We start from the raw sequence: 14,951 nt of genomic DNA on the forward strand, positions 1-14,951 counted from the left end.
TAGTGCGTCAGATTGAGATATGGATTCACAACATCTTACTAAACACCAAGTTGCTCTAAAGTTGATTGCTACTACTGTAAGCCTGCTGGTGGTCATTGTAGCGCGTACTGCCATCGCGTGGATGGAGCGTTACAAACAACCGAAATAAGAGAAATAATGCGTTTTCTTTCACTAGGATGCGCTGAATTTGTTCTTTCATCGAATTTCTGAGCAATGTATCTTATTAAAATGGCTTCAAACTTGATTGAGGATATTTTTTTAAAGCTTGTGAACCACTTAAACGAAGCTTAACGTTAGCTATATCGCATAAATAAATATATATATTCATGAATATTACGGATTGCGGGAAAGTTCCGAGGTTTCTGTATTAATAGTGTGATTCCAGAGTTGAAACATCGAGTCTGCAGAACAAATTCGACAGGGTTAAGAATTTATCTTGAACAGATATGACGTTCTTGAGACCAACATTTCAACTCGCCGTCACAAGGCGCCGTGGCTTAGTTGGTTAAAGCGCCTGTCTAGTAAACAGGAGATCCTGGGTTCGAATCCCAGCGGTGCCTTTTGGTGTGTCCTTGTTTTAAATTTCAGGATATCCATTGACTACTGTGCTCTTCTAGATCATTTTGATTATGCACTAGAATAAGCAGTGCCTTTGTGGCGATTTAAAAAAAAGTAATATGTTTAAAAATATGACTTACTAGGTTGTGCTATCAGGAATTGTATGTTCCATCGTATGTACAAAAGCATTCTCAAAATCTGATCAAAAGCCGGTCAGTGGGTAGCACTGTTGTCTCACAGCAAGAAGGACGCTGGTTCGAGCATGTGTATGGATGTTTCCCAGTACTGGGTTGTGGGTGGAAGGGCATCCACTGCATAAAACATAAGCTGGATAAGTTGGCGGTTCATTCTGCGGTGGTGACCCATGATAAATAAGGGGCCTAAGCGGAAAAAACAATGAATGAATGAAAAAAGCAGGTCAGGTTTGGAATGATGTGAGTGTGAGAATGTTTGTTAAGCTATCCATATAAATTATTATTGGTCTTGTTAGATGACAACAAAACTTGTTGTTTTAACACACTGTAAGTAAATTCATTTATAGTTTATTATTTAAAAAGCAGCTTATGACAACCAATAAGATCAGTTATCCAGGGGGACTCTTAAAATAATGTTTCGATAAGATATTTTATAAAAAATAGGTGCAAAACATATTAGTCAAAGTATTAAACACATTTTTTAAATCCTAATTTTACTCGTGTATATACCAAGTACGCTGCTGTATGTGTGGTAGCACCTAAATGGTCATGTTATTGTTTCAATCATAGCTTATATTTGTTTATTAACAGCCAGAGGCTTCTGCAGCTGCTGGCCCTTCACATCATGCACCTTCCACTCCATGTTATCGAGGACGGTGAAGTTGTGGGTCTTGTAATTGAGCATGTCTCGGGCGCGAAACACCTTGTTGGATTCATACAAGTTGCTCCAGTAGCGGGGCAAGGGCTTGAACCCCCCGAGATGGGCGAGCTCGTCATTGTAGTCCCACTGCTCTGAATCCAGTTTAAGAATATGACGAGTGGCGATTCCACGGGCACGACGGGCAGCAATATCCAGCTCGATATCCTTCTCCATATCCTCACGTGATGGCAGACGGAAAGAACCATCCAACACTGACACAACAAACTGAGACTGGGGGGAAAAAATCAGGTTTTTGTTTTATTTAAAGCAACTTAAAGCAAAAGAAGAATAATATATTGTTAAAACTCAGTGACACAGTGAACTAACCTGAATGTGGAAATGTGGGAAGGGGCATATGGCTCTGCAGATGCCCACTATGAAGAGGGACGGGTAGGCTGGAGGAATTAGGAACTTATAGAGGGGCGAGACAAGGTGCTCCTGCACTTTTACACCCACTTTCTCATCAAGGAATGGGAAGGTGAAGTTGTAGCCAGTGCAGAACATGAACACTTCCGGATTGGCCTTCTTGCCATCTTTGAACTCCAGAGTGCCGTCATCCAGCACAGAAGTGACCGGAGGAGCCTGCTGGACTCCAGGAGGAAGAGGACACGTCAAAGGCTTCTGTCCATGACTCAGAATCACCTGGAGACCAATAATGATTAATCTCTATTAAAATATACTATAATACAGTGCTTCTCAACCACGTTTCTGGAGGACCACCAGCTCTGCACGGGATTCAGATCATCATCTCATTAGCAGAGACTGAAAGATCTGTAATGGGTGTGACTGACAAAGGAGACATCCAAAACATGCAGAGCTGGTGGTCCTCCAGGAACGTGGTTGAAAAACACTGCTATAATATATATATATATATATATATATATATATATATATATATATATATATATATATATATATATATATATATATATATATATATATATATATACAGTATAATACTATATAATATATAGTACAGTGTTTCTCAACCACGTTACTGAAGGACCACCAGATCTGCACATTTTCAATGTCTCCTTAACCAAGCACACCTGATTTAGATCATCAGCTCATTAGCAGAGACTGAAAGACCTGTAATGAGTCTGACAGACAAAGGAGACATCCAAAACATGCAGTGCTGGTGGTCCTCCAGGAAAGTGGTTGAGAAACTCTTATATAGTATACTATAATATTATATATTATTCCATATAAGCATATGGTGGTATATAAAATATACAGTTGAAGTCAAAATTATTAGCCACCCTGAATTATTAGCCGCCCTGTTTATTTTTTCCCCAATTTCTGTTTAACGGAGAGATTTCTTCAACACATTTCAAAATATAATAGTTTTAATAAATAATTCCTAATAACTGATTTATTTTATCTTTGCCATGATGACAGTAAATAATATTTGACTAGATATTTTTCAAGACACTTCTATACAGCTTAAAGAGACATTTAAAGACTTACCTAGGTTAGATAGGTTAACCAGGCAAGTTAGGGTAATGAGGCAAGTCATTGTATAACGATGGTTTGTTCTGTAGACTATTGAAAAAAATTAGCTTTAATGGGCTAATAATTTTGACCGTAAAATGTTTTTTAAAAAAATTAAAAACTGCTTTTATTCTAGCCAAAATGAAACAAATAACACTTTCTCCAGAAGAAAAAATATTATCAAACATACTGTGAACATTTTCTTGCTCTGTTGAACATCATTTGGGAAATATTTAAAAAAAGAAGTAAATATTCAAAGTGGGGCTAATAATTTAGCCTTCAACTGTAGATATATATATATGAACTAAACAACATAACATGGTGTCTTTTGTCACGAATTTGAACATGAATAAACATTAATGGCTAGAATGCAAATCTTTTTTTAAAGACAGGCAACATGCACCTAATTTTCAGGAGACAATTGATAAATTACTACAATAAAGGGCTTTTCACATTGTGCCTAACTCTGGGTTATATTTAATAAAGGAAAGGAAATCTTTCAAATTTGGTAAAGACACAATTCACACTTATAATTTTGTGCTGTTAACCTGCTGCATTATGGACTCAAAACTAAAGTGTGAAACAATATGTTGTTGAATGGTTACAACAACCAACCAACAGTCAAAAGTGCGCCTGCATGCAATAGATGTCAAATTATGTTATCTGGACTAAAAGAGAGTGTTTCATTATAGTTTGAGAAGTCTATTGAAGAAAAACTTGATAGCAGTTGGCAATCAATGATCTGATGCTCAGAGCCTTTATGTAAACAGGTTGCATGCTGTGTTTGTGCAGTCATTACTATGATAAATCTCCATTAAAGATTTGCACAAAATTTGTGTAAATATAAATGACAAAACTACTGCAAAAAGATATCATTTCCATTAACTGATTTTATGCAAACGAAATTTGTAATCTTTTTTCTTTTTAATCATTTGTAATCTTTTCTCTTATAAAAGTGACAAAAGTCTTGATGACGGTTGTTGATAGATTTTTTAAAATACTGTATCACAGCCAAATGTTTAATCAATGGTGTGTTTTCCAAGGCCTCAAAAAAAAAAAAAAAAAAAAAAATTCTCGTATGCCATGTGACCTGTAAATGTGTGGGAAAAGAAGTGTTTCTATTGCAGATTTGTGAAATTGACCATTTCTGAATTGCCTAAAAAACACATCATGAAATTCAATAAATAGAAGTTCTGCAAACTGCTGTAAACAATATGAAGGTTAATGAAAAAGCAAATAATGGCACTCTCAATGCCTTCTCAACTCTGTCCCCATCATGCATCAGGCAACTCCCAATGCACAAAACCTACAGAGAGGCAACTAGTGTCAACATGTTCAGACAGTAAATCGGGGGAAAAATCTGTGCAAAGGTCATGCGCTGCATTCTAACCTTAAGTCAAAAATCTATGAATGAATGATTATCATCATTATTATCATTATTATGAATAGATGAACATTAAAAGCACTGTATAACACCTTGGCATTAACGTTGGAGAGCTCCATGGCAATATCCAATCCCGAGAGACCAGCTCCCAGCAGCACCACTGACTTTCCTGCCAAAGGTTCAGCACTACGGTAATCATGACTGTGTATCAGCTCCCCTAAATAAACAGACAATTGGACATGTACAAGCTATTCAAATTACAAGATGTACAAACTAGAAAACATATAAATCACACTCCTCAAACCAACATTGCTTAATAATTTGCAATAATATCATATAAATTAAGTTTCATTCCATTATTGTCAGCTACTAGAACTTCAAACCTATTGAATTCTGGATACTATATACAATTAACTCAACGTTTAACTTAAAGTAATATAATAATGATTAACCAAAATTGGGTCTACTCTCAACAGGGGCTGAGATTCTTTCTAAAGCATTTCTCAGTAGACCACCGATCTGATAGACTGATAACATGTTGCAACAGTAACAGTATTACAGCTTCAGGAATCTGCAAGTCTCAGCACATATCAAAGTTGTTTTGCCGCTAAGCACACAGATACTTGGTTCGCAAGACATCAGATTCTTTTGATTGACTCTGGAACAGCAAAAGCCTATTACGCAATACATGAAAGAGAAAACCTTTGAATTTGTCCAGTCCAGGTATTGCAGGGATGTAGGGGTCATAGAAATGTCTGCAATGAACACACAAAAATCATTTGTAAGACTCAATTTGTAAAAAACGATCTCCTTTTAATAATATAATGGAATTATAGCCAGGACAGCTGGCACAGTATATGAGTGAAAGTGCAGTATAGTTTCATTGCATCATTAGTTACTGTTTAATCTCCTGTACCCGATGTCCTTATTGATCCAGGCATGTACATTTTAACTATAGTGCAACGTAGGAAGGTTTTGAAGCGTTTTGCTGAGCACCTACCCGTTACACACCATGACAGCATCAAAGCGCTCTGTAGTGGATTTGTTGTGGTCTAAACCATTATTGGAGGTGACGTTCCATGCCAAACCATTCCACCCATCCTTCACAGAGACTGGGTTCACTGAGGCCACTGAGGTCCCAAACTTGGTAGGAGAAAGAAATACACAAATCAATACTTTTTGTCATTGTACACAAGCATCCACTAACTCTCTAGTTATTTTCCACAATCCCTGTAGACCATCCATAAATATACCATAAAGATAAGGTGTGTGATTTCTGACTGGTCATAAACAGCACAATTAATGATTATCTGTCAAAACTGTGGAAAAAGCATGAACATGAACAACCAGGTGAAAGTATGTTTAAAAAAAAGAGAAATGTGTTGTTTTTTACCTGTATGTAGTCCCGAAGGCGAAAATGATCACAGTACTGCTCAAGGTACTTTCGTACCTCGGTGTGGTGAACAAAAGAAGAGAGGTGTTTTGCAAAAGGAAAGTCAGGGAAAGACATCACCTCCTTGGGAATATTGGTTCTGTAATGCGAGACAAACATATGACAACACACTATAAAACTACAGTACCACTTAGTAGAAAATATAATGCAATTTTAGCCATTTCAACAAGTTAGAAATATTATGATTATTATAAAACATTTCACCTTTAGTACAGAATGAAAGAAAATGTAGCAAAAACAATACATATATACAGTTGAAGTCAGAATTATTAGCCCAGTTTATTTTTTCCCTCAATTTCTGTTTAGCGGAGAGAAGATTTTTTCAGCACATTTCTAAACATAATAGTTTTAATAACTCATTTCTAATAACTGATTTATTTTATCTTTGTCATGATGACAGTAAATAATATTTGACTATTATTTTTCAAGACACTTCTATACAGCTTAAAGTGACATTTAAAGGCTTAACTAGGTTAATTAGGCAGGTTAGGGTTTGTTGATGGTTTGTTCTGTAAACTATCGAAAAAAATAAATAGCTTAAAGGGGCTAATAAGGTTGACCATAAAATGTTTTAAAAAATAAAAATAAAAACTGCTTTTCTTCTAGCCGAAATAAAACAAATAAGACTTTCTCCAGAAGAAAAAATATTATCAGACATACTGTGAAAATTTCCTTGCTCTGTTAAACATAATTTAGGAAATCTTTTAAAAAAGAAATAGTTCAAAGGGGGCTAATAATTCTGACTTTAACTGTAGATATATACAGTTTCCAATATATAAACATTGACTATACATTTCAATATGAAACCACAATCATTTACACATAGATTACTACTTAATGTTTTATTCATAACTTAAAGTTTTCATATCCATATATCATGCAGTGTGTATTACTGTGCAATAAAACTAACTATTTCACTTATACTACTACCCCCATATAAAGGGATGAACCCTGGCCCTGAACATTTCACCTGAGGTCTCTGTACATGCTGCTGTGAATCGGTGAGCCATCTTCATAGTGTCCCACTTTTTCCTCATAGACCCAGGTTCCTCCGATGTTCTTAGTGAGCTCGTAGACCACCGGCGCCGCGAAGGTGTCCGGGCGGGAGAGCAGGTGACGGGCAGCGCAGAGTCCCGCAGCACCGGCGCCGATAACAGCCACGCGCAGCTTCCTTATGCCGGGCATTGTACTGCACACTGCGGGTATGAACCAGAAAGTTGACACCTGTCAAAACAGACGAAAAACACATTGGTAAAACGAGACTGTGTGGAGTCAGATCACAGTGATTTTATATCCCGCATACTGTAGGATATGAAGTTGGTCTCTACAGCTGTCCTCGGACGACCAGCAGCACCGGGATCCGTCAGTCTGTCAAAGCGGACGAGACTCAATACTTCGCTAATTTTATCGAGTGCGCGCTGGAATCTGTCCAGCTCACCGGCAGCTCAATCGTGTTAACCCTTTGTGCTTTGGTGGCACTTCTTTTTTCATAGCAAACTGCCCGAGAAAACAATAAATTAAGACCTAAATACGAATTTAGAATAGCAACACGTGCATATTTGGTTTGTTTTATTATAACTATTTAGAGAGAAAAGTTACATGTGATGAATTTCTGGAAGACCATATGGCTACGTAGGAAATAAGTTTTGGAACAATTTTGACAGTGTTCTCTCAACATGAGACCACCTTTTTTAAATATCTCAAAAGTTGAAAACTTGTGCTAGGGTTGCCAAGTCCGCGGTAATTTGGTTGCTTTTAAACTATTGCCACATTTTCTTGAGATTATCCCCCTTCTGGCATATGAAATATTGCATAACTTTGATTAAAATGTAAAATTTTTTTTTACTAATTTTAGCCTACATTCTATCAATGATAACGCTGCGCTGAATCATGAGCTTTGTGAAGAAGGTGAACTGCCTTTTACACATAAATTATGCTGTTACCGGCTATACTCAATAGGTGTCAGTGTTCCACGTGGTGCTTACACGAGTGCATATGCATCTGCATATACCGTATTTTAATATATTATGAATAATAAGGCAATATTAAAGGCAACTTTACATTTTTACCATGCTTGGTCAAACTGCTTTTGCGTATAGAACTACTTTAGTGGTGCATTTATCTGAACATAGGTTAAAATGTTCAGCCAATTCATAACAGCCAATTCATAACAAATACATCTGATCAACTTATGTGTGCCCGTTGCCAGTTATTTATCCATAAATCAGTCACAAGTTTTCAAAAAGTTTTCACTTTGATTATTTTGCTCAATATGTCAACTAACTTAAACTATTCTTTAGCATACTCTAATGCAAAAGTTTAAGATGTTTTAGTGGGTTTTTTAATACCTGGATGAAAAATCTCTTTCAGTTTTTTGCAAACTTGGCGAGCCTTCACTAACTCACAAACGTGCTTGTATGAAATTACCACCTTCCTATCTTTTCTTGTTGGAATGAGCATTTTTTGCAAATACTAGCCATCTTGTGGAGCGTATGGCTGCAATTTTCACTTCTTCAAAACAATAGATTTTCGCTGCGAGCAGGGTTCGAACCTGCGCGGGGAGACCCCATTGGATTTCAAGTCCAACGCCTTAACCACTCGGCCATCGCAGCACCGGAAAATATCGCTGCAACTTCCTGTTTTGTTGTTGTGAAGACCAAAGAAGACGTACCAATTGTTTATAAAGCTGAACATAACATAATAACGCGCAAACGGTCCGGTGTAAAATTGACGTAACATTAGTCAGCCTTTGCTACCCAAAATGAACACCGATTCTATGATTATGTAAAAAGTTATTTTGAAATAAAGTATTTTCAAATCATTAAAAAAGTTAATGTGTTTTCGGAGATAAATGTAGAATTAATCGTACCGTAAAATGAGGCTGAAAGATAAAGGTTGCTTCTGTGGACCTCCAGCAAACAGACGCTGGCCTACTTAGCCGTTTTTTCGAGTGCGTCACGTGACGCCTTTGGTTGCCAAATGCCCTCCCCAATTATAATTTTGCACCGTAAATTACACACGGTGAAATTATTAAATCAATACTGTAGTTTGTTTCTATACTATTTAAAAAAATAATTAAATTATTCGCTACTCCTCAATATACAAACGGTTTCTTGTAAATAATTAAGATTTCTCAGAGTGACATTTAAAGTTACGAGCTCGCATCATGGAAACTTTGTGAGTTCAGGGGTTTCGCACTGACCCCAAAGACATCTACTTTATTTCAACCCTTCTTATTGTTGTGCTGGGAACTAGAAGACTATTTTTGTTTTTATCCACATCATCACCTTTTGAGTCTACTCGCAAAATCTACCAAATTTCTTCTTCACCAGCCCCTATAAGCCCATCTAAACTCAAATTTAATTCAATTGTGTCTTTTTGTAACTTAAAAAACTAATGACAAATATTTGTCTATTTAAAGTTTATACAATCATAGAAGTACATATTTTGAGATCTGAATGTAACATACATCTGTTTTGTACATTTAATTTTTATTTAATTTTTAAATTATTTTTTAGTTATTTAATTTTTTGCTTTATTGTTGTTTTCTTATTCTTTTTTAAAACAAGTAAAACAAGTAAAAACATTATTCATAATAACTGAGTGAAATTATTTACAGACACAGCATAATTGTCATACACAACAATGCTTGTGCACACACTTACACTCACCGGCCACTTTATTAGGTACTTTATTAGGTACACATGTCGAACCGCTCCTTAACACAAATTTCTAATTAGCCAATTACATGGCAGCAACTCAGTGCATTTAGGCATGTCAACATGATAAGGACGATCTGCTGCAGTTCAAACACCATCAGAATGGGGAAGAAAGGTGATTTAAGTGACTTTAAATGTGGCATGGTTGTTGGTGCCAAACAGGCTGGTCTGTGTAATTCAGAAACTGCTGATCTACTGGAATTTTTACGCACAACCATCTCTAGGGTCCACAAAGAATGGTCCAAAAAAAAGAAAATATCCTGTGAGTGGCAGTTCTGTGGGCACAAATGCCTTGTTGATGCCAGAGGTCAGAAAATGGACAGACTGGTTAGAGCTGATAGAAAGGCAACAGCAAGAGCATCTCTGAATCCACAACACGTCAAACCTTGAGGTGGATTGGCTACAGCATAAGAAGCCCACAGCAGGTGCCACAGGAAACTGAGGCTACAATTCGCACAGGTTCACCAAAATTGGAAGATTCGAAAAATGTTGTCTGGTCTGATGAATCTCAATTTCTGCTGCAACATTCGGATGGTAGGGTCAGAATTTGGCATCAACAACATGAAAGCATGGATCCATCTGTCCTTGTATCAACGGTTCAGGCTGCTGGTGGTGGTGTAATGGTGTGGGTATTGTTGCTGACCATGTCCATCCCTGTATGACCACAGTGCACCCATCTTCTGACTGCTACTTCCAGCAGGACAAGGCGCCATGTCATAAAGCGTGAATCATCTCAGACTGTTTTCTTGAACATCACAATGAGTTCACTGTACTCAAATGGCCTCCACAGTCACCAGATCTCAATCCAATAGAGCACCTTTGGGATGTGGTGGAAAGAGAGATTCGTATCATTGATGTGCAGCTGACAAATCTGCAGCAACTGCATGATGCTATCATGTCAATATGAACCAAAATCTCTGAGGAATATTTCCAGTAACTTGTTGAATCTATTCCTTGAAGGATTAAGGCAGTTCTGAAGGCAAAAGGGTGTCCAATGCAGTACAAGTAAGGTGTACCTAACAACGTGGCAGATGAGTGTATATTACACTCATTTACACATATAAAAAATACTTTTGAATTACAATGGTAAGCTATGCTTAAAAAGTTTTATGCATGCATGTCAGTCATCATCCAGTAGGTGGAGGTATTTCACAGACATAAGGATCCATAGTGCCTGGGTGTCAGATGTCAGCATCATGTAAAATTTAGAAAGAGATTTTATATACACAGAATGCATTAATCCATTATATTTTTGGCTTAGTCCCTTTATTAATCTGAGGTCCAGCTGCAACCCATCACTGGGAGACACCCACACACTCTCATTCACACACATACACTATGGACATTTTAGCTTACCCAATTCACCTATAGCACATGTCTTTGGACTTGTAGGGGAAATCAGAGCACCTGGAGGAAACCCACGCAAACACGGGGAGAACATGCAAACTCCACACAAAAATTCCATATGACCCAGCCGAGGCTTGTACCAGCAACCTTCTTGCTGTAAGGTGACAGCGCTACCCACCACAGAAAGCACATTTAGTGCTATTAAATGTTCTACTTTAATGTTTCAGATAACTTTAGTAAGTAAAACTGTTTTTACATCATTTACACTAATATTTTTTCAAAATTAAATTAATCAGAAACTAACAAACTGGTCTCTCATAAGTTAACGTCTTTGATATTATATAAGCCAAGTTTAGTTTTCTAATTTTTTCCTAGTTTATGCAGATGCAATGCCAATTACAAATATAAAAGTCAATATATAACTAGGAAAAAAGAAGAAAACCCTTTAAGAAAGACTAACCTTACAACCTTCATGGAAATACTATAGTACTATTTGAACTATAGTACATTTGAACCATACTAGTAAAGTGAACTGAAAAAAGTGTTGCATGCAAAACTGTTGCAAACAATTTATTTGTGTTGAATTTAAACAAACAAATAAAATTGAGCAATGTTCAACTTAATTTGTTTGTTTAAATTCAGCCCAAATAAATTGTTTACAACCACTTAACGTAAAAAAAATGAGTAAATCCAAGGAATCATCTTTGAATAATTTTTTTCAGTATACTGTATATATTTACAGCACTTTATTTGTGAACTACTAAACTGTAATACATAGTATACTTTAGTTTTTACTGCAATAAACTGTGGTGTACTATAGTATAATATACCATAGAAACTTACAGTATATTTATTTATATGTATATATATTCATTTATTATTTTCCTTCGGCTTAGTCCCTATATTCTTCAGGGATCGCCACAGCAGAATGAACCGTCAACTTATCCAGCATATGTTTTACACAGTGGATGCCCTTCCAGCCATAACCCAGTACCGGGAAACACCCATACACATTCACACACATACACTACGGCCAATTTAGCTAATTCAATTCAGATATAGCCCATGTCTGTGGACTGTGGGGGAAACAGGAGCACCCGGAGGAAACCCAACATGGGGAGAACATGAAAACTGACCCAGCCGGGACTCGAACCAGCGACCTTCTTGCTGTAAGGCGACAAAATATATAATTTATATATATATATATATATATATATATATATATATATATATATATATATATATATATATATATATATATATATATATATATATATATATATATAATTCAATAAGTCTTCCATATAAACTGTCTTTGCTACAGTTGTTTGCTGTAAACAGCAAGGTAACACCATGTCAACAAACATATCATAATATGATATAACATTGGGAACAAAGCGAAGCCCTATAGCATTTGCACTACAGTCTACATATATAACCAGCCACTATACAATTGATCAATCTAGACCTAAAATAGATAGAATACATGCCTGTTATGTGATGTTATGTCGCAGTAGCTATAACAGACTAATAAAGCATAGGGTGAGTCAGAATGTGACCCTGATGGACTGTAATGACAGTGGTCAAAAGTAATATGCCAATTCAAATTGTGATTCAACTGTTCAATAAATGTGAACGAGTTTGAACGAGTGTGAACCACACCCAGAGTCACACACACTCAGATCAGCCAAGTGGACCTTTTTGTGCAAAGATCAATGAACTCTATCCACATTTCACAAGTGCATTGTTTAGTTCTGTTGCTGGCAACCACATACGGCATAATAACCAAACGCAATGCCAATTAAACCTTTACAGCATTTTATACACGCTACAGCCGTAAAAAGGAAGAATCAGATCAGCTTCTGTAAATGAAGGATCTTTAACAATACCATAGAAGTACCACTGAAATGCTGATTTAAAACAACAAAAGAGAAATTCAGGTTTTCAGTCAGCGCTGCGTGGGTCATTAAAAGCTGCTTATTTCCATTTTGATTTGAGGTCCTGTAATAAACCTATTTTCTTTCCCTATAAACGATGAGACACATTATCACATTGAAGTGTGCCTGCAACGACATTTAGTTAAACACAATCAAATACAAGTAAATTCAATAAGAGTATGAAATAAAACATTATTCTTTCTCAAACTGAGAAAGTTCACAGCAGATCTTTTTGGCATCGAGATACTATTACAGATTTTATACACATTAACCTTTCTGATTTCATTTACTTCTCATTTAAGGTAATGTAGATTTATTAAATGTTATCTTGTTTGTAATTATTTTAGTAATTAGTTAAACTGAATAGAAATGGCAAAGATTTCTTTGTAAATCCATAGATTTTTTATTTAAAAAATTCTTAATATTTATTTTCTTTCAAGTAACACAAATAATGTAGGTTTAGATAAGTATAATGACATTATTAAAGGTCTGTATAAATAAGGAGTCTACTTCAAAGTTGTTATCGAGTTTTGATCCAGAGCTGTAGTTAGCACCGCTTCTGTTTTTTCAAAGCCAAATCATTCTGGAATCACTCATTAATGTACAATATGACAATGGAGAGATCAAAATAAGACAAAATCCTTTTGTCAGATCATAAATCACAGGTCGAGAGCTCCCACTGTATACAGCATAATCCATAAATCCATCAAACCACCACAAGGGATAAGAGGATTAGAATCCTGAGATCACAGACATCAAGAAAAACATCTTGAATAAAGAACCGTCTATTTCCAACAGTTGTCCAGTTTTTTTAACAAACACCTCTCAAAGTAATCTTATTAATACCGGCGCTATATAATTCATGTTTGTTTAACAACCTGTCACGTTAGAAGTCTCCTAATATATCATTCTTTACTTCTCATGACCTGCTCTGATATCTATAATATGTGTATTTATTGAATATCTTCCATATAAAATACACTCACTCGCTCAATATCCTTCAGCTTAGTCCCTGATTTATCAGTTGGTCACCACAGTGAAATGAACTGCCAATTACTCTGGCAAATGTTTTATGCAGAACATAGAATGGATAGTATACAAAATGCAGTATATGGGTAATTTTGTTTCATTACAGTTACACTTTCAATGACTGATAATCAAATTACAGTTACATCTGAAAAGTGTTTAGATGACAAAAGTGATTCCTTATAATTTGAATGACATTTACTTCATTTCAACATTAAATTAAACAGTCTTTGGCAACTAGTGTAAACTGGTGATTCTTCAGCTATGACATCTGCAGACCAGCTAGCAAAGACATAGAAAACGGAGGGAAAGAGAGAAAAATGGTTTTACACAGTTAGAAATAAAGGTACAAATGCTGTCACGGGGCGATACCATTTCAAAAGGTACACTTTTGTACCTTACAGGTTCACATTAACACCTTAAAGGAACATTTTTGTATACTTATACTTTTGTACCTTTAGGGTACTATGAGGTACATATTTGTACTTTTAAGGTATAAATATGTACCGTCTTCCACTGAATCCATAAAAGTACACACCCTTAAATCTTAACTATTACGTGGAAAACACACGATTGTTTTAATAATTTATGGTGATATAAGTTGTTTGTCTGAGCAGTTGGACCGTTCTTCATACAAAATCCAACATATTCTTCCATTTTCCAACATTTTCTGAATATTATAACAATGGCTAAATGATATTTTATATACACTAAAAGCAACCGAGGGACCCAAACATATTACAAATGTAGAAAACATTTACTGTTCCCCGAGTAGGAAACACAACGCATTTAGAACAGGGGATGTAAACTTTCGAACACGATGATGTGTCTATTTTTCGCTTTTTTAATTTATATTTTTTTATTAAGAACTCAATAAGTACAATTAACTGTTCATCCATTTTAAATAACATCATGTTTCCTTCTTGAGCCTCATTACAGTTTTTTTTTAATTGACTACATTATTGATTTAAGACATCATGGAAAATAAAGTTATTATATTATTTATTATAGATTATTATTATTATATTACTTGATATTATAGAGTGTTTAATGTTAATAACTTTAACTGATTTGTTTAAACTAGAAAAGGCGGCTGGAATTCATCAATGAGAAGCTTCACTAAACAATACAACTTGATGAAC

The 14,951-nt window shown here is 35.6% G+C and overlaps 1 protein-coding gene and 2 non-coding genes across 4 annotated transcripts; 1 reads left to right on the forward strand and 2 right to left on the reverse strand.

Moving 5' to 3' along the window:
• The first annotated feature begins 486 nt into the window (after positions 1–486).
• Positions 487–560, forward strand: trnat-agu (transfer RNA threonine (anticodon AGU)). The gene has a single exon. It is a non-coding gene; the product is annotated as a tRNA-Thr (tRNA).
• A 524-nt stretch (positions 561–1,084) lies between these two features.
• On the reverse strand, positions 1,085–8,734 carry zgc:77439 (uncharacterized protein LOC378987 homolog). Of its 2 annotated transcripts, none has more exons than XM_056461391.1 (8): positions 8,650–8,734; positions 6,751–7,004; positions 5,721–5,859; positions 5,328–5,470; positions 5,030–5,082; positions 4,420–4,544; positions 1,780–2,094; positions 1,085–1,683 (listed from the first exon to the last, which is right to left on the reverse strand). In XM_056461391.1, the coding sequence occupies exons 2-8, from the start codon at positions 6,963–6,965 to the stop codon at positions 1,324–1,326; spliced, it is 1,350 nt and encodes a 449-aa protein (XP_056317366.1). In that variant the 5' UTR covers positions 6,966–7,004; positions 8,650–8,734; the 3' UTR covers positions 1,085–1,323. The 2 variants fall into 2 exon arrangements, with proteins under 2 accessions (XP_056317366.1, XP_056317365.1); XM_056461390.1 differs by lacking the exon at positions 8,650–8,734 and adding an exon at positions 7,084–7,191.
• On the reverse strand, positions 8,311–8,392 carry trnas-uga (transfer RNA serine (anticodon UGA)). Its single transcript has one exon. It is a non-coding gene; the product is annotated as a tRNA-Ser (tRNA).
• Positions 8,735–14,951: the final 6,217 nt, after the last annotated feature.

The sequence above is a fragment of the Danio aesculapii genome, chromosome 7 (assembly GCF_903798145.1).
Source record: "Danio aesculapii chromosome 7, fDanAes4.1, whole genome shotgun sequence".
NCBI classification, from domain to species: domain Eukaryota; kingdom Metazoa; phylum Chordata; class Actinopteri; order Cypriniformes; family Danionidae; genus Danio; species Danio aesculapii.

Coding starts and splice junctions, on each gene's coding strand:
- zgc:77439 (XM_056461391.1), bottom strand. CDS start 6,965: ATGCCCGGCATAAGGAAGCTGCGCGTGGCTGTTATCGGCGCCGGTGCT. Junction 5,471..5,720: donor GCCTTCGGGACTACATACAG/GTAAAAAACAAC, acceptor TCTCCTACCAAG/TTTGGGACCTCAGTGGCCTC. Junction 1,684..1,779: donor TCCCACATTTCCACATTCAG/GTTAGTTCACTG, acceptor TTTTCCCCCCAG/TCTCAGTTTGTTGTGTCAGT.